General features: G+C 50.1%; 9 protein-coding genes across 9 annotated transcripts; 6 read left to right on the top strand and 3 right to left on the bottom strand.

The window, feature by feature from the left end:
- Nucleotides 1–278: 278 nt before the first annotated feature.
- N7446_009068 (uncharacterized protein) lies at nucleotides 279–1,016 on the top strand (the record flags this gene model as incomplete). Its single annotated transcript, XM_058517813.1, has 1 exon — nucleotides 279–1,016. One exon carries the CDS (start codon nucleotides 279–281, stop codon nucleotides 1,014–1,016), a length of 738 nt encoding a protein of 245 aa, XP_058368601.1.
- Nucleotides 1,017–1,452: 436 nt separating this feature from the next.
- Nucleotides 1,453–3,761, top strand: N7446_009067 (H(+)-transporting V1 sector ATPase subunit A; the record flags this gene model as incomplete). Its single annotated transcript, XM_058517812.1, has 4 exons — nucleotides 1,453–1,722; nucleotides 1,797–1,881; nucleotides 1,952–2,619; nucleotides 2,671–3,761. 4 exons carry the CDS (start codon nucleotides 1,453–1,455, stop codon nucleotides 3,622–3,624), a joined length of 1,977 nt encoding a protein of 658 aa, XP_058368600.1. The 3' UTR covers nucleotides 3,625–3,761.
- A 159-nt stretch (nucleotides 3,762–3,920) lies between these two features.
- N7446_009066 (dynamin-like GTPase vpsA) lies at nucleotides 3,921–6,971 on the top strand. The gene is made up of 7 exons (XM_058517811.1): nucleotides 3,921–4,034; nucleotides 4,090–4,159; nucleotides 4,237–4,331; nucleotides 4,437–5,187; nucleotides 5,242–6,142; nucleotides 6,194–6,278; nucleotides 6,329–6,971. The coding sequence occupies exons 1-7, from the start codon at nucleotides 4,009–4,011 to the stop codon at nucleotides 6,495–6,497; spliced, it is 2,097 nt and encodes a 698-aa protein (XP_058368599.1). The 5' UTR covers nucleotides 3,921–4,008; the 3' UTR covers nucleotides 6,498–6,971.
- Nucleotides 6,972–7,146: 175 nt separating this feature from the next.
- On the bottom strand, nucleotides 7,147–8,300 carry N7446_009065 (carbon-nitrogen hydrolase family protein; the record flags this gene model as incomplete). Its single annotated transcript, XM_058517810.1, has 4 exons — nucleotides 8,201–8,300; nucleotides 8,043–8,131; nucleotides 7,561–7,964; nucleotides 7,147–7,478 (listed from the first exon to the last, which is right to left on the bottom strand). Exons 1-4 carry the CDS (start codon nucleotides 8,243–8,245, stop codon nucleotides 7,147–7,149), a joined length of 870 nt encoding a protein of 289 aa, XP_058368598.1. The 5' UTR covers nucleotides 8,246–8,300.
- A 170-nt stretch (nucleotides 8,301–8,470) lies between these two features.
- On the bottom strand, nucleotides 8,471–10,302 carry N7446_009064 (glycosyltransferase family 2 protein; the record flags this gene model as incomplete). Its single annotated transcript, XM_058517809.1, has 3 exons — nucleotides 8,471–9,465; nucleotides 9,514–9,748; nucleotides 9,799–10,302. The coding sequence occupies 3 exons, from the start codon at nucleotides 10,300–10,302 to the stop codon at nucleotides 8,471–8,473; spliced, it is 1,734 nt and encodes a 577-aa protein (XP_058368597.1).
- Nucleotides 10,303–10,697: 395 nt separating this feature from the next.
- N7446_009063 (glycoside hydrolase family 5 protein) lies at nucleotides 10,698–11,909 on the bottom strand (the record flags this gene model as incomplete). The annotated part of the gene is made up of 1 exon (XM_058517808.1): nucleotides 10,698–11,909. One exon carries the CDS (start codon nucleotides 11,907–11,909, stop codon nucleotides 10,698–10,700), a length of 1,212 nt encoding a protein of 403 aa, XP_058368596.1.
- A 1,354-nt stretch (nucleotides 11,910–13,263) lies between these two features.
- Nucleotides 13,264–13,571, top strand: N7446_009062 (uncharacterized protein; the record flags this gene model as incomplete). The annotated part of the gene is made up of 2 exons (XM_058517807.1): nucleotides 13,264–13,488; nucleotides 13,515–13,571. The coding sequence occupies 2 exons, from the start codon at nucleotides 13,264–13,266 to the stop codon at nucleotides 13,569–13,571; spliced, it is 282 nt and encodes a 93-aa protein (XP_058368595.1).
- A 379-nt stretch (nucleotides 13,572–13,950) lies between these two features.
- On the top strand, nucleotides 13,951–15,279 carry N7446_009061 (SDR family oxidoreductase; the record flags this gene model as incomplete). Its single annotated transcript, XM_058517806.1, has 2 exons — nucleotides 13,951–13,981; nucleotides 14,054–15,279. The coding sequence occupies 2 exons, from the start codon at nucleotides 13,951–13,953 to the stop codon at nucleotides 15,277–15,279; spliced, it is 1,257 nt and encodes a 418-aa protein (XP_058368594.1).
- Nucleotides 15,280–16,695: 1,416 nt separating this feature from the next.
- On the top strand, nucleotides 16,696–19,664 carry N7446_009060 (potassium ion transporter; the record flags this gene model as incomplete). The annotated part of the gene is made up of 3 exons (XM_058517805.1): nucleotides 16,696–16,838; nucleotides 16,886–18,683; nucleotides 18,734–19,664. Coding segments are annotated over 3 exons (2,757 nt in total), but the record flags the coding sequence as incomplete, so codon positions are not given.
- Between the last annotated feature and the right edge of the window lie 33 nt (nucleotides 19,665–19,697).

Below are 19,697 nucleotides of genomic sequence, written 5' to 3'. Positions count from 1 at the left end.
AGCGCCCTTCGCTTATAGTATTCACATGTGTTATGTGTTACATATTTGTAGTCCCCAGAATAGGGTAATTCCACAGTGGTCCAACGGTCTTGCATGGCCCTTGAGAGTCCCTTAGTTCTGATCTTTGCAACACAAAGCATTATCCTCTGTATGAAACTGAACAAAGGCCTTCCAGGATTGGTATATGGACCATATTCTTTGTCTGGCAACCATATAATACATGGTGCACTTGACTGCCCTAGGAAACAACACATCACGCAATACTTTCAATTAGTACCATGGAGAGGAATTTTTCGATCGAATGTGAATTCAACGGGATGGAAATCCCCTCGTTTCATATCAAAGAAGTGGAACTTGATGCTTGTTACATGGCCCTAAACAACCTCCGAAATTTATTGTTCCAAGAGCCCATGCTCGAACTCCTTCAATACCAGATCGAGGAGGGCACTAGCTATTTTGAATCGTTGATAGCAGAGTCCAACGACGAATATACAGAAAGCAGGATTCAATTAACTGTATATGGATTGTCAGCTAGAGAGTTCCGATCCATGAGCGGTCACTGGTACGAATCCCAGCCTCTCGACAGGATGGCACTCAGGTATGTGTTCCCAACACACCCAGGCAACTATTCAGTCATGCGTGAGACAGATGAAGACTCGGAGTATGGGCACCTCGGCAGGGTGCAAATGATCGGGAGGCATATCGCAAAGATTTGGTTTGCGGATCCCACAAGTAGCTTAGACGCAATCCCGGAGTGGCTGGCGGAGCTGCGAGATTTCGAGTATAAAATGGTGGAGTACTCAACTGTCAACCTTGACAGTGGGAGTGTTTTCTTCTATCTCATGAATGAGTTCAAGGAAACCAAAGATGGTTGCGAGATCATGTTGCGGGCATTCTTGCCCTCTGCTGCGCCGGCGTCGTTGATCGGTCAACATACACAGCATCGAGCTATTGAATTCCGAAACCTGCTGTATATGGTTCATGCGGTTGTTGAGGCCGAAAAGGATTCCTATTGAGGTGTGTTGCGCGTCATCTTGAGTGCCAAGAAGCTTGGAAAGCTGGAGTTGACAGGCGGGAAGACATATTGGATAACTTGTTAGGTTGAGTAGGGGATGTTAGTATACAGTAGAACATTTGCTCTTAAGTTATTGAACAATAAAAGAATGTATGGCAAATAAAGAATTGTGGACTGCATCATGGATGGGCTAGGTGTGTAGCTATTTGCACACACAATGCCCGGGTGCATAGTAGCTGCAAAGCTCATAGAATAATTTGGCATATAAAACAAACCATTTGGCCATCAAAGAAGAATCAAAAGTTATTGAAGTCGAAGTGTAGGAGCTCTAGGCAGAGAGATCGGCTCATCCGGGAAGGACAAGGATTGGATGAACAGCTCAGGGGACTCCACGACCAGGGGCAGTATATTCTCACCCCATAAACACCTCAAAGCGAATGCTGGGATTGGGACGTCCTCGACTTAGAGCGCGGTCGTCATTTCTGGATCTGATACTCAGAGAGAATACGTTGACACCGCCATCACCGCCCGCCGAGCTGCCACCGCTTCCAGACTCGCCCTCCTCAACCTCCACCTCATCCTCTACTCCTCCACCACAGGCTTCCTCCACCATGGCTGACAAAACAGAAGAGCAAGGTTCGGTGTTTTCGGTCTCCGGACCCGTTGTGGTGGCCGAGAACATGATCGGTTGTGCCATGTACGAGTTGGTATGTTGCCCTCCAGCTCCCCAGCTCCCCAGCTCCCCAGCTCCCCAGCAACCCCGATGCTGATAAGTGATTAGTGTCGTGTTGGTCATGACTTGCTTGTTGGTGAAGTCATTCGAATTGAAGGCGACAAGGCCACGATTCAGGTTTACGAAGAGACAGGTAGAGTCCCACCCCATCTTCGTTATCGAACCCCCGAGCTATACTGACCGATGCGATGGTTGCATACTAGATGGTTTGACCGTCGGTGACCCCGTGACAAGGACAGGAAAGCCTCTCTCCGTTGAGCTTGGCCCCGGTTTGATGGAAACGATTTACGACGGTATCCAGCGACCCCTCAAGGCTATCTCCGACCAGTCCAAGGGTATCTACATTCCCCGTGGTATTTCCGTGAACGCATTGGACCGCGAAAGGAAGTGGGACTACAAGCCTACCAGCTTCAAGGTCGGCGACCACATCACCGGTGGAGATATCTGGGGTACCGTGTTCGAGAACAGTCTGGTGAACGACCACAAGATCCTGCTGCCTCCTCGTGCACGGGGTACCATTACCCGCATTGCCCCTGCGGGCAGCTACACCGTCGAGGAGAAGCTGCTCGAGGTTGAATTCGATGGTAAGAAGACCGAGTTTGGTATGATGCAGACCTGGCCCGTCCGTGTTCCCCGCCCCGTTAGCGACAAGCTGTCCGCCGATGCGCCCTTCATCGTCGGCCAGAGAGTGCTGGATGCTCTCTTTCCCAGTGTCCAAGGTGGTACCGTCTGCATCCCCGGTGCTTTCGGATGTGGAAAGACTGTCATTTCCCAGTCTGTGTCCAAGTTCTCTAACAGTGATATTATCGTCTACGTTGGCTGCGGTGAGCGCGGTAACGAGATGGCCGAAGTCTTGATGGATTTCCCCGAAGTATGTATTCTCTGTGACTGTTCAATAACTGCTGGCTAACCACACTGATAGCTTTCAATTGACATCGATGGCCGTAAGGAGCCCATCATGAAGCGTACCTGCCTGATTGCCAATACCTCGAACATGCCCGTCGCTGCCCGTGAAGCCTCCATTTATACCGGTATCACCATCGCCGAATACTTCCGTGACCAGGGTAAGAACGTGGCTATGATGGCGGACTCTAGCTCCCGATGGGCCGAGGCTCTGCGTGAGATTTCTGGTCGTCTGGGTGAGATGCCTGCTGACCAGGGTTTCCCCGCCTACCTCGGTGCCAAGCTAGCCTCTTTCTACGAGCGTGCTGGAAAGAGCAGTGCTCTGGGTAGCCCCGAGCGTGAGGGCAGTGTCAGCATCGTCGGTGCTGTTAGCCCTCCCGGTGGTGATTTCTCCGATCCCGTTACTAGCAGTACTCTGGGTATTGTCCAGGTCTTCTGGGGTCTCGATAAGAAGCTGGCCCAGCGCAAGCACTTCCCCTCCGTCAACACCTCCATCTCCTACAGCAAGTATAACTCGGTCTTGGATAAATACTACGAGAAGGACCATCCCGAGTTCCCTCGCCTGCGCGACGGCATTCGTGAGTTGCTGGCCAAGTCCGAGGAACTCGACCAGGTCGTCCAGTTGGTCGGCAAGGCTGCTCTGGGTGACTCTGATAAGATTACGCTGGACGTGGCCAGCATGGTTAAGGACGACTTCCTGCAGCAGAACGGATACAGTGACTACGATCAGTTCTGCCCTCTGTGGAAGACCGAATACATGATGAAGGCTTTCATGGGATACCACAACGAGGCCCAGAAGGCTGTCGCCCAGGGTCAGAACTGGAGCAAGGTCCGCGATGCCACCGCCGACCTCCAGAATTCCCTGCGCAGCATGAAGTTCGAGGTCCCCCATGACGAGAAGGAGATATCAGCCAAGTACGAGCAGATTCTCCAGTCCATGACGGAGCGATTCGCCTCGGTTTCGGACGAGTGAAAGTGCCGTCTTAGCCTAGCATGTATTTTCCCATTTTTTAGATGTTTGTCGAGCACATTCCCCTGTAGCTATTGTGTCCAACTCGAGTGTTTTTCTATCTTACACAAGCCCGTACACGTCAGGCACACAGTGCACATGACCATAGCAGTTAAATCATTATAACTTCGTATATCCATTCACTACTTAGGTAGATACATTTCCTGCAGATCACTGCAGCCTAAGGGAGACCGCTCTGGCCGCCACTACATCACCGCCTTCGAGTCCAACCAAACAATCTCCCTACCTCCTCCGCTACACTCAACTTTCCTCGCTTTCGCTTTTTCTCTTTCTTTATTTCAAGTTTTTTTTTGCCTAGAAAGCAGTTCTATACTGATATCGCCAGCCATGGCAAGCCCCACGACCGGCTATTCGTGCGACCCCCCTGTCCCCTCTCCGATGCGGTCAAGCTAATCTCCGTGTGCGCAGCATAAACGTCAATGACCCCAGCTTGATTTCACTCGTCAACAAGTTGCAAGATGTTTTCTCCACAGTTGGAGTGAGTATCCAACCTCGAAAACTATATGCCAATTGTGGTTCTAGGGGTGTCTCGTGCGCTGACACCGCTTGCTTTAGGTCCACAACCCGATCGATTTGCCCCAGATTGTCGTCGTCGGATCGCAGTCCAGCGGAAAGAGTTCGGTGCTAGAGAATATCGTCGGCCGGGATTTGTACGTGGTCCATTTCGTGGAGCTTGCGCGGCCCCGTCAACACACCCGGTGGCGGGGTATGCACACCGGTGTCAACAATTGCTAACCATAGATCTCACGGTATAGCCTGCCTCGTGGCTCGGGAATCGTTACTCGGAGACCTCTCATCCTGCAACTCATCAACAAGACCCCCAGCGCTCCCAGTGCTCATCCAAATGGCGACAAAAAGTTGGAGACAACGGACTCCGAGTCCAACGTGGACGAATATGGTGAATTCCTGCACATCCAGGGCCAGAAGTTCTACGATTTCAACAAGATTCGAGAGGAGATCGTACGCGAAACGGAAACCAAGGTCGGCAAGAACGCCGGTATTTCGCCCGCTCCCATCAACCTGCGCATCTACTCCCCCAATGTCCTCACCCTGACCCTCGTCGATCTGCCCGGTTTGACCAAGGTGCCTGTTGGAGACCAGCCGAAGGATATTGAGCGCCAGATCCGTGAGATGGTACTCAAGTACATCAGCAAGCCCAACGCAATCATTTTGGCTGTTACTTCGGCCAACCAGGATCTTGCCAACTCCGATGGTCTCAAGCTAGCGCGTGAGGTGGATCCGGAGGGTCAACGCACTATCGGTGTGTTGAGTAAGGTCGATCTGATGGACGAGGGAACTGATGTGGTGGATATTCTCGCTGGACGAATTATCCCCTTGCGCTTGGGTTACGTTCCTGTGGTCAACCGTGGCCAGCGTGACATTGAGAACAAGAAGCTCATCGCTGCTGCTCTGGAGAATGAGAAGAACTTCTTCGAGAACCACAAGGCTTACCGGAATAAGGCTTCTTACTGCGGTACGCCATACTTGGCACGCAAGCTCAACCTGGTATGTCTTCTTCTAATCGCAACGGGAACTGATGAGCTAACAAATTATCTCTAGATTCTTATGATGCACATCAAACAAACCTTGCCCGATATCAAGGCCCGCATTTCCTCCTCCCTCCAGAAGTATACATCGGAGCTTGCGCAACTCGGTGACTCCATGCTCGGCAACAGTGCCAACATTATTCTGAACATCATTACGGAATTCAGCAACGAGTACCGCACAGTCTTGGAGGGTAACAACACGGAATTGTCCAGTATTGAGCTGTCAGGTGGTGCGCGTATCAGTTTCGTGTTCCACGAGCTTTACTCCAACGGTATCAAGGCCGTTGATCCCTTCGACATGGTCAAGGACATTGACATCCGCACCATCCTTTACAACTCTTCTGGTTCCTCCCCGGCACTGTTTGTCGGAACCACCGCCTTCGAGCTGATTGTCAAGCAGCAGATCAAGCGTCTGGAAGAGCCCAGCTTGAAGTGTATCTCCCTGGTCTTTGACGAGCTTGTCCGAATCTTGAGTCAGCTCCTGACCAAGCAGCTGTTCCGCCGCTACCCCATGCTGAAGGAGAAGTTCCACGCTGTGGTCATCGCCTTCTTCAAGAAGTGCATGGAGCCCACCAACAAGCTGGTCAAGGACTTGATCAACATGGAGGCCACCTACGTGAACACTGGCCACCCTGACTTCCTAAATGGTCACCGCGCCATGACTCTCGTCAACGAGCGCCAGCAAGCTTCCAAGCCTACCCAGGTCGACCCCAAGACTGGCAAGCCTCTGCCGGGCCGTGCTCAGAGTCCCTCCCTTGATACTACCGGTGAAGCCCAAAACGGCAGTGGCTTCTTCGGCAGCTTCTGGGCCTCCAAGAACAAGAAGAAGATGGCCCTGATGGAGGCTCCTCCCCCAACTCTCAAGGCTTCTGCCAGCTTGTCTGAGCGTGAAGCCACCGAGGTTGAGGTTATCAGTAAGTGGACATTAGCAGTATTCCAATGACCGATCACTAACACTTAGACAGAGCTGCTCATCACCTCCTACTTCAACATTGTCAAGCGCACCATGATTGACATGGTTCCCAAGGCTGTCATGTATACCCTGGTCCAGTATGTATTATATCCATCACCAGTGTTTCAAATACTAACAACTAATCTAGATTCACCAAAGACGAAATGCAACGCGAACTCCTGGAGAACATGTACCGCAACAACGAGCTGGACGAGCTACTCAAGGAAAGCGACTACACAGTCCGCCGACGAAAGGAATGCCAACAAATGGTGGAGAGCCTGGGCCGCGCCAGCGAGATCGTCAGCCAAGTCCAGTAAAGAGTGGCCCATACCAGGGAAAAACGAAATCATTTTATTCCATTCCATGTTTATCGGCCGACTGTATGATTGAGCTATCGCGTTGGCGGAGTTGGGCTGCCTGTGGATTTTATGACGTGAATATCTCGAACTATACTCGTACCTTGCTCTTCTTGTCTGCCTTTGCCCCAGAATAACAACGTGTGTTGTTGGCCTAGGCTTCAGATCCCTCTCGGTGCTCGGTGATTCGACTCAAGACCGGGTTGTATCTGGCTAAGACTGGGGAGGTTGGTTTGTTGCTTTGTTTTTCCTATGTGCTCGCTTTTCAATTTTTCTTCGCTTTTTGCCCCCAATTTGAGAGCTCTATACCGTTTTCCTTTCTCATTTGGTCATTGTCTGTGTTCGACTTTCGTGGATTTTCAGATGACGACTGTATCAATTAATGATTGTCTCTGCTTTATGACTTAGCTTTAGAATTCAGACTTTCCTTTCTACATGCTCTACTTCCCTTTCTCGATAAAATGAATTTGTATAACCATTGTACATGCGTTCTGCTAGGTAGTGATTTAGGTAGTGTTTCTACTCCAACTCCCATTAGGCTTAGCGCTCCTGTATGTCATGCATAATCTACCCCAAATTCCATCCCCATCCCATCACCTTCACATCAGGTCTACTGCTTGATAGAATGCCGATAAGAATAATACCAATCCCCCCTCCCAAGATCCTGCCTAACCTTATAATTAGCCTCGGCAGCATCAACAACCCCAACATCCAACTCGCGGACAAGAACACCCTCCTCAGCTCCCATCTTCCCCACAGGCCCAGTAATAGGAAGTGTAATCTGCGACAATCCCAAGAAATCCTCCTCAGGACCCGCTGCATTGGCGAAGATCACTGCGCAAGTATTCTCGAAACAACGTGCTGTAATCGTTGATTCGAGGAAGAGGGCTTCGCAATTTGGATTACTTTTGCGTGCTTCTGGTGATGCGTCGTGGGGTGTCCCTGGTAATCATTGTTAGTATATAGAAAGAAAAGATGGCAAGGATCGCAAGATGAGGGCAAATGTAAGGGAGATGGAACATACAAAAAGTAGGAATAATAACAATCTTAGCCCCATCAGCAATCAACTCCCGAAATGCCTCGGGGAACGCCAAATCCCAACAGATGAGCATACCAACGCGTCCAACCGGCGTGTCGAATGCGATATGGCGCTCGTTTGTGGAGGAGGTTAGATGTGGTCGCTCCGGGTGCCAGATGTTCTTTTTGCGGTAGGACGATAGGATTGAGCCATCGTTTGAGATGAAGTAGGCTGTGTTGTAGAAGAGGGTTGTGTTGTTTTCGCCAGTGTGCTTTTCGATGATTGTTCCTGGGACGAGGCTTATTCCTAGTTCTTTTGCTAGGGTTTGGTAGTTTGCTAGGTATTTTGGGGAGTCTGTTGCTTGGGTTGACCAGAGGGGATCGTTGGGGACCCAGCCGCTTAGGTGGTATCTGGTTTATTGTGTTAGTGCCGGGCCATTTGATGTTGGTGTTGGTTGGTGTTGGTGCTGGTGGTGAGGTTGGCCTTACTCTGGCAGGACGGCAAGTTCGGCCTTCTGGCCAGCTGCTTTTCGAATGTATTCGCATGCTTTTGCGTGATTGTATTCAGGATCCAATGGCTGCCATATTGTGAGTCAGTATAATTTGCAATAGTGCCTGCGAATGCAGCTATGTCAATTCGAACTCACCTTGATCTGCCACTGGATGACGGACACACGCGGATTAGGAGCCATGTTGAGTCTATTCAGTTGGCTCAATAGAGAATAGAAGAAAGGAGGAATATCCAAGGGTGATGTTAAAGAGGTAAGTTATCTGTTACCCCAACAAGTTGGAGACCGTGGGGTCAGTCAAGGATGCAACCCCACTCCGATCTCCGATCAAGCAGGTCTATGCGAACAACATATCACTTCAAGCATTAGTATTAACTTATTGATATGTAACATAGTAACATAAACAGATCACAGCACCCCCAGCTCTTCACTGAACGTCGGCTTCTTACTGACCCGATATACCAACCGATCCGTCCAGAAGTGCGAGAACACAGCGTGAATAGTAGGCACAGCACCGTACAAAGTACCCGAAATGGGAAAACAAACTCGCTCAAAGAGATATTGCGGCTGATACCAGACACGTCGAGAGAAGCCTGTATCAGGCAAATTAGCCTCACGCATATCCTTCACCCGGCTATCCAAACAAATAGCATGCCAGCGCTCATACAACGCTAAACAGATATTCATCCCAACAAACCCAAGCGTGCGCAGGGTATTAGTAAACGAAAACGTCCACGCCAGGGTAGGATGAAGTGACGAAACGGGGTTCCACATTGTGTAAAAGACAGAGAAGAACATAAGCAGGGTAAGATGGCACGGCATGAAATGCGCTTCCCAGAGCAAGTGGAGCAAGGCGAAATGTCGGGGCCGCAGGAACAGACAGCGCTGGTGGAAGCGTAGATATCCAATTGTCCGCCGTGCAGCGAATCCTGAGTCTAAGGCTCCCCACATGTGTCGCAGGGCCTGGCGGTAGCGGGCTATGCAGGTGTCGATTGTTCGGCGCCAGCCGCGTCCTGCGTCGCTGGAAACGTTGCATTGGCTTGCTGGGATGTAGACCACGCGCGAGATGAGGTTGCCGGCTGTTTCGAAGTAGCATTTTAGGAGCATGTGGAGGTCTTCACCGATCGCTGCTGGGTCGCTGTCCCAGCCGCCGACCTTTTCGACTAGGGATAGCGGGAGGGAGTAGACGGAAGTCGGGATGGCGATTAATGTGTAGGGGTACATGGTGGATAATCCTGCGAAGCCCCATAGCAGGTCTGCACATCGAACGAGTATTGGACTTCCGTGGGAGTTGCGGTCGAAGATTATTGGGCAGCAGTAGATTGAACGGTCTGCTTCGGTGATGTGCGAGTAGTGTAGTCGGCGGATTTCAGTGAAGTAATCGCGGGATAGATGGGTATCAGCTAAATGAAAGTTAATAACGGGATTCACTGATGTAAAGCACAGCTTACCATCCATCACAGTGACCATCACATTGCAGGACTCCAGTTGTAGGGATGTGCGGTAGACCTCGACGATCCTTCGTGCCGCGAATGCCACATTAGAACTCTTCCCTGCAATCTCCCCTTGTATACCGGCAGGATGGAAGGTGGTTTGGACGTTTAGGAAGGACTTTTCAAATGACGAGACCAATTGAGCAGCCTTGTCGATTGCGGCATTCTCCTTTTGCTCCATTGCGAGGTAAATCTGGCTTATTTTAGCGCCTGAAAGACAATATGGAGCACTGAAAAACTCACATCATATTGCGTCTTCGCCCTGGGATGACTTGCCAATACCTTCAGTGTCGTCTCAAGGGTGTGAAGATCTTCGCAGTAGTTGGGAAGAATAATCGCATTGATCAATTCTGGAGTGCCGATCTCGACCTCGGTTGTATGAAAAGACTTGGACAGAGACTGGTCAAATGATTCTCTAGACTCTGCTGTAAATGGAGAATCCGGGTCATTCTCCAATTGACGTCTGTTTATGGCCCGTCGGGTCTCCTTGGTGATGTTGAAGAGCGACAACCCAAGACGAATGGTGAAGGCAAACATCTGGGTGTGGATAAACACGATATAGACCACAAAAATGATCTGCGCAATATTGAGACCGCTCCATGGACCTTCTGAGGGAGGCTTGGTAGACGGGGGAAAGAAACTCTTCCATAGAGCCGACTTCAGGAGATCGGAGAAAGCAAATACCAGCATCAAGATCAATGCGATAATGCTGAGCCCTGGCAGGCAGCGCGACAGCCACACCAGCATCTTGCAGTCTAGATCGGAGCTTGTCAGAGAGCAAAAGAAGAGACGGAGGAAAAGGAGAGAAGGGAGTCACACGGGGGTTCACAGGTTTATACGGTGAATTATGGCTTAGCAGGTATCCTAAAATTGATCCTACACACTATTGCAAACATATGCAGTAGCTGCAAGGTGATCATCGTGCCTAATCAACAGTATAGACAAGTATAGGAGCGAGATTTCAAAACGTGCAGGCATGTATATACTTCAAAAGCTTGGCGTTCCGTCCGCCCTCAACATTGGCTGTCGAGGGCTTTGGTCTCTCCACCATCGCCGCCCCAGAACCAATAATCGTCGGCATCGCATGAGCGTGGTCAACCCTGAGGCACATGTCTTGACCTCTCTCCTTTCTCTTTCAAGGGTTAACTTTGAATAAGTCCCAGCGCGCGCAAATCCTCCAGTCGCGAATCCCACCGCACCGACGACCAATCCCACGAATCCCCCACCAAGCCATAACTCTCCCATTCCCCGTCTGGTTTGCGCGCGTTGAGCGCCCAATATCCCCAGTTGGTATCGACCTCGGCCAGAAATTGTACCAGATGACTCCAGTAGTTCTGGTCACCTGCTGACGGCTCACCAGGCATTCCAAACTCCCCAACCCAGACTGGCGCAATATGCTCAGAAAGCAGGTATGCCCAGTTCTTGTCCATCGCTGCTGAAAATTCACCATATGTCCGCTGAGAATATGGGTACAGATCTCCCCAGCCTGACCACTTATATACATGCGCCGAGTACACCACTCGGCCCGGCCGACTCAGTTGTACTGGCCGTTCCCGTACCCGTGACAGATCGTTCGCTGATGAGATCCCTTCCACGATCATCAACCAGTCCGGGTTGATGTCGAGTAGTCGTTCCGAGGCCTTCTCTGCTGCGCTTGCCCAGTCCTCCCAGCCCAACGTACCCCAGAGTCCTCGCGGCTCGTTTCGCAGGTCGGCGCCTAGGACGAGTGGATTCCCTGCTAACGGTCGCATCACCGTTTCCCAATTGCGGATCCATTGCTCTTCGGTTTGGGGGATGCGACAGAAGAGCGATCCGCCGAACCAGTCGTTCGACCAGCCTGTGTCGCAGAGGTTGATGCCGCAGCACCATGTTGCCTGTGTGATGTGGTTGTTTACAATGACGAGGAGTCCCGCTGCTGTTAGGCTTTCCACTACGGCATGGTAGACCTCCAACGCCGTTGGTTCACCGGGGGTTGTGGCTGTTTGGAGGAGGTCCATGTTGCTTGCAACCAGGGATGAGTTTATCACTGGGTTCTTGTCCACGATCTCGTCGGCATATGGGAGTCGCACGCTGTTGAAGCCTAGCTTTCGGATCAACTGTGCAATGTCATCTCGATGTTGTACATCTAACCCGGATGGGATGAAGTGGATGTCGCTGGCCCCGTACCAGTTGATACTGGCTAACTTGACCTTCCTCCCTTCGGCATCCTGGATGTATCGGCCTCGAGTGTAGAATGGAGGTGTGAAGACCGTAGTGGCTGGTGATACATGGATCTCAGGTTGGAGGACTGGTATACCCTCATCATCGGCCTGCGTCCTGTAGATGTCTGGTAGAATGAATAGCAGCAGGATCATCACTGCTATTGTTACCCCCACTCGCGGCCTGGCAAAGATTCTTAAGATGGATATCATAATGAGTTATCTCATTCGATAAATAACTCCTGAATATTCAACACAATGGTCTAGATTGATAACATCGAAACAAGTCAATGATGGCATCCCGGAGATCAGGCAGATCCGGCTGTTCCGCTCTAATTTGGCTAGTGGGATGCTCCATTGGGCCAATGATGGAGTATCTACGTGTGTGGCCGAAAGTCAGTGAACGCACACTTCGGAACAAAATCAATAGTAAGTGATCTAATCACGCGACAGCATACCTAGTCAGGTTTATGATGCATGTTATTGTTCTACACTCGCTTTCATCAGCAGAGCTTAGGGTTGTAGCCCTTCAAGGAATACGCATGGTTCCACAATGTTATATCTAGCCACGGGAGTTGAAACTAACAAATGAGAAATAGGAGCAAAGGAAATTGATACATGTGATTATAGCTGTTTACCCATTTGATTTAGGGCTGGATTAGGGCTACGATGAGTATATACAGGGATAGCCTAACGAGCGCGTAGCTTAAAAACCAAGTTTTTACGCCCCAGACTGTCGGCTATTCAGTATACATCGGGGATAAGACATGCTTCTTCAACTTTCAACTCTATCTCGATTCTTCTAGGTTTGGAGATGCGTTGACATGAAAATAGATATATTGTCACTTTGAATATTGTCTGACCAGACCGCCCACCCTGACCGGATAGTTAATCCCGACTGTGCTGGACACGCCATACGCCCTAACGAGTCGATATAACTCTAATTCTGAACGTTAGATATCAACCTTGGCACTACCTGAAGATGGTGTCCCATGCTTTACCCACAGGAAGCAGGATCCTCGTGACTGGCGCAAATGGCTATATTGAATCTCACGTCGTTGATCAACTGCTAGCGTTGGGATATGCTGTGCGAGGTACCATTCGCGCCCCGAAACCATAACCGAATGAACTGGAAAGAGTCTCTTTGGGAGTGTGATTGCTTCCTCCTTTGGAGGAGTCACCGTAGGAGCCCTGGCCATAAATACGTAGTTTCCTTATGCATAGTAAATAGAAGCACCTCGGATTCATGACCGCAAATTCTAGAGGCATTAGAATTGCCAAGATTGATGCATTTTTACCGTTTAATGCATTGGAAATACAATTACTGCATGAGACCTCATCGGTTTTAGTGAACGTAGGTAGGGTCCGAACGCTCAATATGTGGGGTGGGGGAGGGGTGGTCCTTTTAGTGACACCCTAAACAACAGCGCTTAGGCAGGATTAGCGATCGCAGCAAACTTATCACCATCACCAATCTGACCTTTACTTGACGTCGCTATACATAGTCGTCATGGCCAAGGAGAAGCGAGATCATACCTGGTCTGCTTTATTGGCCGCTTATGAGGAAGGATACGACCGCGTGGTCAAGCTATTGCTCGATAAAAGGAATCCTTTCAAGGGCATGGAGAGTGAGACATTGACTGACAGGCTTTGGGACTTCGCGGAAACGACAACGTCGAACGACTTTTTACAGCCCTACTGTCTTGCGTTGGCTGGAGAAACTCGAGCCATAGAGGTACGGTCAGCCTGCTTGCTGTCTAGTCCTATGGATTTGAGGTTGATGATGTTTTCTACATCCACTTTGAACATGGCAAATGATCCGAACATGTAGAACTAGTTTACATTATACAAGCTCGATGTTGCTGTTCCTTGCGTACTTTGATTTTATTCCAGATCCCTTCGACCCTCACGTTGGAATCAAATACCAGTTCAAATCCCGAGAAACAATCAGAAGACCTTACGGAGTTGTTCGGGTAGAGGCTCGGAACAAGATTTGAAGCTACCGGAAATACAAGCTGAGCCTAATTCTGACGTGGGGCCAGGCAGCATCAAGACGTCACATTTCTAGTCAAATTCAAGAGACCGAGACTGCATATAGTTACGTCACCTCCAGTAAGACAACCCATCTCTGAGAATGACTTAAAGTGTGATTAATTCATCGATTTGGAAGTATCCCCTGAACTAATTTCAATCCACTATGCCTTCTGCTATTGTCACTGGTGCTACAGGTAAGTGAAACTATGTTCGAACTCACTTGAGATCTTCAACACACAATGACTTGATTAACATACACATGATAGGAATAACTGGAAATGCGATCGTTCGCCATCTCCTGAAAGATCCTTCGTACACCAAAATCTACACCCTCTCGCGAAGCCAGCCAAGTGTACAAGATGCACGAGTCGAGCACGCCTGCCTTGACCTCCAAGGCTCCGCAGAGGAAATGGCCAAGAGCCTTGCTGGCATTTCCGCAGAGTACATTTACTTCTGTGCCTACCTGGCGCGCGACAATGATGACGAGGCGGCTCGCGTGAACGGCGCGTTGCTCTCCAACTTTATCAAAGCCCTTGAGATTACCGGCGCGACAAAGAAACTCAAGCGCTTTATCCTCACTTGTGGATTAAAACACTACGGTGTCCATCTCGGATTGCCTAAGCAGCCGCTCGTCGAATCTGATCCTCCGTTGGAGGACGGCATCGGTGGTCACGAATGGCCACCGAACTTTTACTATACTCAACAGAACATCTTGAGAGAAGCTGCAGCTCGAGGCAATTGGGAATGGATCTGTACCCTTCCGAACGATGTTATCGGCTACGCTAAGCATAACTTCATGAACGAGGCTACTGCTCTTGGGTTATATTGTGCTGTCAGCAAAGCTCTGCCAGGTTCACAGTTGATTTACCCCGGCAATAAAGTGAACTACTTCATCAACAACTGCTGGACTTCTGCAGAGCTGCATGCCCAATTTTGCTTGTGGGCTGCCACTGCACCTGGCGCTGGCAACAATATTTTCAATGTTACCAACGGAGACACCCAGTCTTTCCAGAGTTTGTGGCCTCTTCTTGCAGAGCGCTTTGGTTGCGCAATCCCGGAGAACATGTTCGACCCTGCTATGACTGAAGGATACAAGAATGAGGCCACCAACGCTGAACTCAAGAACAACAACCCTATTTCTGTGCACGCCAAAACAATGGGCATTGCGGATGATCCTGTGAACTCTCGGACCCCCACTCTTCGACTTCCTATCGATCCCCAGAAATGGGCACAGCGAAAGGATGTCAATGAAGCATGGAATAAGCTCAAGGGGAAATATAACTTAGACCAAGCTGCCTGGGACAAGGCTACATGGGGATTTTTGACTTTCGTGCTTGGTCGTGAATGGGGCTGTGTTGCTAGCATGAGCAAGGCTAGGAAGCTTGGGTGGTCCGGATACGAAGACACCTGGGAGGCGTTTGATAGGACATTTGACGTTTTGGAGAAGGAGGGAATCATTCCTCCCGTTGGTCAGCTGAAGAATGACTACTAGCTTATACGCTCATTATAAGCAAGCATTTGCGAGTAAAATGTTATTTCAAATATACAAATATACCAATTCTTGTTTCACTTCTTACCCGTCAGTTATAGATTCGCACGGTGAGCGGGTTTGTGTAGAGCCTCTTGGGAATTCTATATCGATTTGCAAGTCCGATCTTCAATCCAACTACAGTACATGTAGATGGCGATTTATGATGCTTCACTTGCGCAATCAGCTGATTGGCACATCCGATCTTATCAGCTGCAGATACGAGTGGCTTCGCTTACACCCTTGGCTCTTCCGTCTATTTTCTTAGGCAAGTGTATACAGAAAATATGTCGCTCGGTTGTTTACTGTACTTACTGTATTGTTAAACAAAACCCACGGTCAGGCTCTCCGACAACCCCTATTCATACAGCATAGACAGCCGACATAGCCCCGAAAGGGTAAACAACGAGTTCCCTCAATTATTAGTGTTGTTGCCCTGGGTCCACCATGAGCTTCGAGAACAAGTGACCGGAATGGCGGGCCTTATTCTTGGCAGCTGATATCATTTTTGCGTGGAATGGCTCGAACACGATCAAGTCAAATAGTAACATTTGGAAAAGATCATCCCTTCCGGCAAGAATGTCCGGAGCGACCGTGACTTGGCAAGCTGGTTTCCGGAAACGGTCGTATACATATACCCCCTTGTCGCTTCTTTTACATGTACTGCACACCGCCAGCGGGGTTGAGAAAGAATTGCCCCAATGAGAAGACAGTGCCTGAGACATGTTGACAGATAATTGGAAACAAGACAAGAGGCCTGATATCTCGACTGCAGTGCCAAGTACAAGGTGTCGAAATGCAAAGAGAGGCCGACCAATCAGCGAGGAAACAGTGTGATTTTTCACCAGCCCTAATATCACAGGGGTTAAGTGTAGCAGTCTAGGGCCGGGCCACGACATGGTGGAATGAAAAGTGGGCCAATCTCAGATTCGCCCCTGGTCAGGCAGCCAGATACAACTTGCTACTTTGTAGCAATCGAGGTATATCGGAATATTGGAGCTATCAAATCCATTATGCATACTGCAGTGACCACATGCCTGCTGCAGATTGCATATTGCAGATTGCAGACTGCAGTAGCGTTCCACCGCCACTTCTGCATAGTCCGAAATAGATATGAAACAAAAGAAAGCTTGACTATAGGAAAAAGGGGAGAGAGTCCACAGTGGATAACTGCGCTCTTACTGCCAGGAGAGAGTGCGCATTACATACCAAAACCAGCTGGAGTTGCTCCGCCACACCCAAAACGGGCGGCAAAACGATCGGCAGTCCACGTTTTCCGTGGCAGTTGACAGTACCATACGGTAATCTTGCCGGCCGCATGCGTTATTTTTTTCGCAGCTTGCTATTTGGTTCTTTTTTTTTCTTTTTTTATCTGTTCGTCTCTTTCTCTCTTTTCTATTACTTTCATTTCTCTATCCTTCTCATGTCTTCCATCGGCTCCAATTGTGGCTCAATGCCACGCGGCTAAGAGCGGCGTGCTCTCTGGAAAACTCTCCGCTCGGTAGCGATCGACGGGACCACATGTATGGCCCGCAGAACGAGGTCGGAGGTGCGAGCTAAATTCATGCAGGATTGAAAAATTCCCCTCATTTCGAGAGTCTCCCATCTCGTCAAATCCGGCCCCTGTGGCCTTTCGGCAACCGTTTGGCCGACTGTGCCTGGTCAACATGTTCTCGGCCTTCATTCGACGGGTATCCTCCCTGAAGCAACGGGTTCCGCTGCTGAACGAGTTGCACCTCAACTTCATCTTCATCCACTATGCCTATATCATTTCGTGGGTCATCATCGGTTCGATTATCCTCTATCCCGGCAGCGAGCTCGCCTATATCGATGCGCTCTTCTTCGCCGCTGGCGCCGCCACCCAGAGCGGGCTCAACACCGTCGATCTCAATAAACTCCGACTCTACCAACAAATCGTCCTATACTTGATTCCCTGTCTGTGTACGCCGATTTTCATTCATAGTGCCCTGGTTTTTATCCGGTTGTACTGGTTTGAGAAGCGTTTCCAGCATGTGGTCCGCGACGCACGTGCGATGCGACGGACCCGTTCCCGTATGGAAACTGTGACTGAGGACCGGGACAGCGATGAGGTCAACCGTGCGGAACTTGGAGTTAGTGGCCGACCGATTGTGGTGTTGCGGAACAATTCGGGAGATGCACGAGACGGTCGCTTGGCGGACCAGTCCAGCAAAAATATAGCTCCGGGGGTTGACAGTCCAGAGATTCGCACACCCAGTGCTGGGTCTGGCTCCAGGTCTGGCTCCGGGTCTGGCTCCGGGTCCGGCTCCAGCTCCAGCTCCAGTTCCGATGAAACGGAAACTGAACCTGAGCCTCGATTCGGACTCGGTAGTTTGAAGGTCCCAACTCATCTGAACCCCGAAACTCACATCGCCTTCCTGGAAAAGCAACGGAAGGACAAAGGAGCTCTCCGGATTCCGAGTCCGCGCGAGTATGATCGTGGTGGAGCCCCCGAAGCTTTGGAAGAAGATGCCGATCAGGAGGAAGAGCAGGCTCCCCCTCCTAGTCCTCGTAACACCGATGCTAGCCCGTCAAACCACCCCGAGGCGCATGATCAACTCGGTCCACTTGAAGGACCCCACATCACCATCAACGAGCCAGACATCCCGAGGACTCGTCCACGCGGGAATACATTCCCTCGTCTGAATACTCAACCCACGTTCCGAGAAACTAAAGACGGGAATGAAACGACTACGCTTGCCCCTACCAACACGAGAAATACTTTCAGGGGAATTTTCCGATCTCTGACACAGGAACGGGAGCTAACGACTCAACCATATCTCAGTTGGAATGCGACAGTGGCACGAAACTCCAACTTTGTTGATCTAACCGAGGAACAGCGTGACGAGCTGGGCGGTATTGAATACCGTGCACTGAAGACCTTGGCTGTCGTGCTTATCACCTACTACATTGGCTTCCATCTCATCGGCATGCTTAGCATGATCGGCTGGATCATGACCGTGAACCAATGGGGCAATGTTGTCAGAGAAGCTGGAGTTGGACGGCCTTGGTGGGGAATTTTCACTGCTGCCTCTGCCTTTAACGACTTGGGTTTCACCTTGACGCCCGACTCCTTTTACTCCTTCCAGCGGGCCGTCTTCCCGTTGCTCATGTTGTCATTTTTGATTATCATAGGAAACACTGCGTTCCCATGTATGCTCCGTTTGATGATCTGGGTTATGTCCAAATTCACCCGCCAGGGCACTGCCCTATGGGAAGAACTTAAGTTCCTTTTGGACCACCCGCGCCGATGTTTTACTCTCTTGTTCCCTCGCAATGCCACCTGGTGGCTGTTTGCGATCCTCGTTGCCTTGAATGGCATCGATGTGATCTTCTTCGTTATTCTCGATGTGAGTTACTCCCTCTCTTTCTTGTGTGACTCCGCTGACCCACGATGTAGCTTAACGATCCTGCTGTCACTGCACTCCCTGCTGGAATCCGAGTCCTAGATGGCTTCTTCCAGGCGGCTGCGACAAGAACGGCCGGTTTCGGAATCATCAGTCTTTCATACCTCCACCCTGCTATCCAGGTCTCTTATCTCATCATGATGTATATTTCAGTCTTTCCGATCGCTATTTCAATGCGTCGAACCAATGTGTATGAAGAGAAGAGTCTTGGTATATATGATGCTACCGATGAGGATCACGACGAGGATTCCAACGCACCCACCTATATCGGCGCTCACTTGCGGCGCCAGCTGAGTTTCGATTTGTGGTATGTGTTTTTGGGTCTGTTTATTATCGCTATCGCAGAAGGCGGAAGGCTGCAGTCACAGGACGACTACTCCTTCCAGCTATTCACCGTTCTGTTCGAGGTTGTCTCCGCCTATGGTACAGTTGGTCTGTCGTTTGGTTATCCCAACGTGAATACCTCGTTCGCCGGGCAGTTCAATGTGGTTTCCAAATTGGTGATCATCGCCATGCAACTCCGTGGTCGCCACCGTGGCCTACCTTACGCGCTGGATCGTGCTGTCCTGCTCCCATCCGACGCTATGAACCGACACGAAGCCGAACAGAGCGAGAGGCGGATGCGCCGACGCGCATCCAACCTCAGCGGTGCTGGATCTTTCGGCCAATCACAGTCGCGTACCCTATCTCAGGCGAGGAACGATGCCGCCCAGACATCGGGTTCGGAAACTCATGACTGGCAAACAGGTCCTGCGCCAAATACAGGCTCTCTGGTGCATCGCTCCTCGACTATCCGATCCAATCGATAGACAATGGGCGGATCTTCGCTTTTTTTGTTGATACCATAGGAAATTGGCGTTTTTACATACATACCCGCATTAGCTACATACTGGAAATAACCTGAACATCTATTGGATATTTTCTGCATTCATTTTTTTTATTTCAATACACGTCGGG

The sequence above is a fragment of the Penicillium canescens genome, assembly GCF_028828765.1.
Source record: "Penicillium canescens strain IBT 15451 chromosome Unknown utg000006l_segment0_segment0, whole genome shotgun sequence".
NCBI lineage: Eukaryota > Fungi > Ascomycota > Eurotiomycetes > Eurotiales > Aspergillaceae > Penicillium > Penicillium canescens.
The sequence above is the reverse complement of the archived record's forward strand: the minus strand, read 5'-3'. Positions and strand labels throughout refer to the sequence as shown.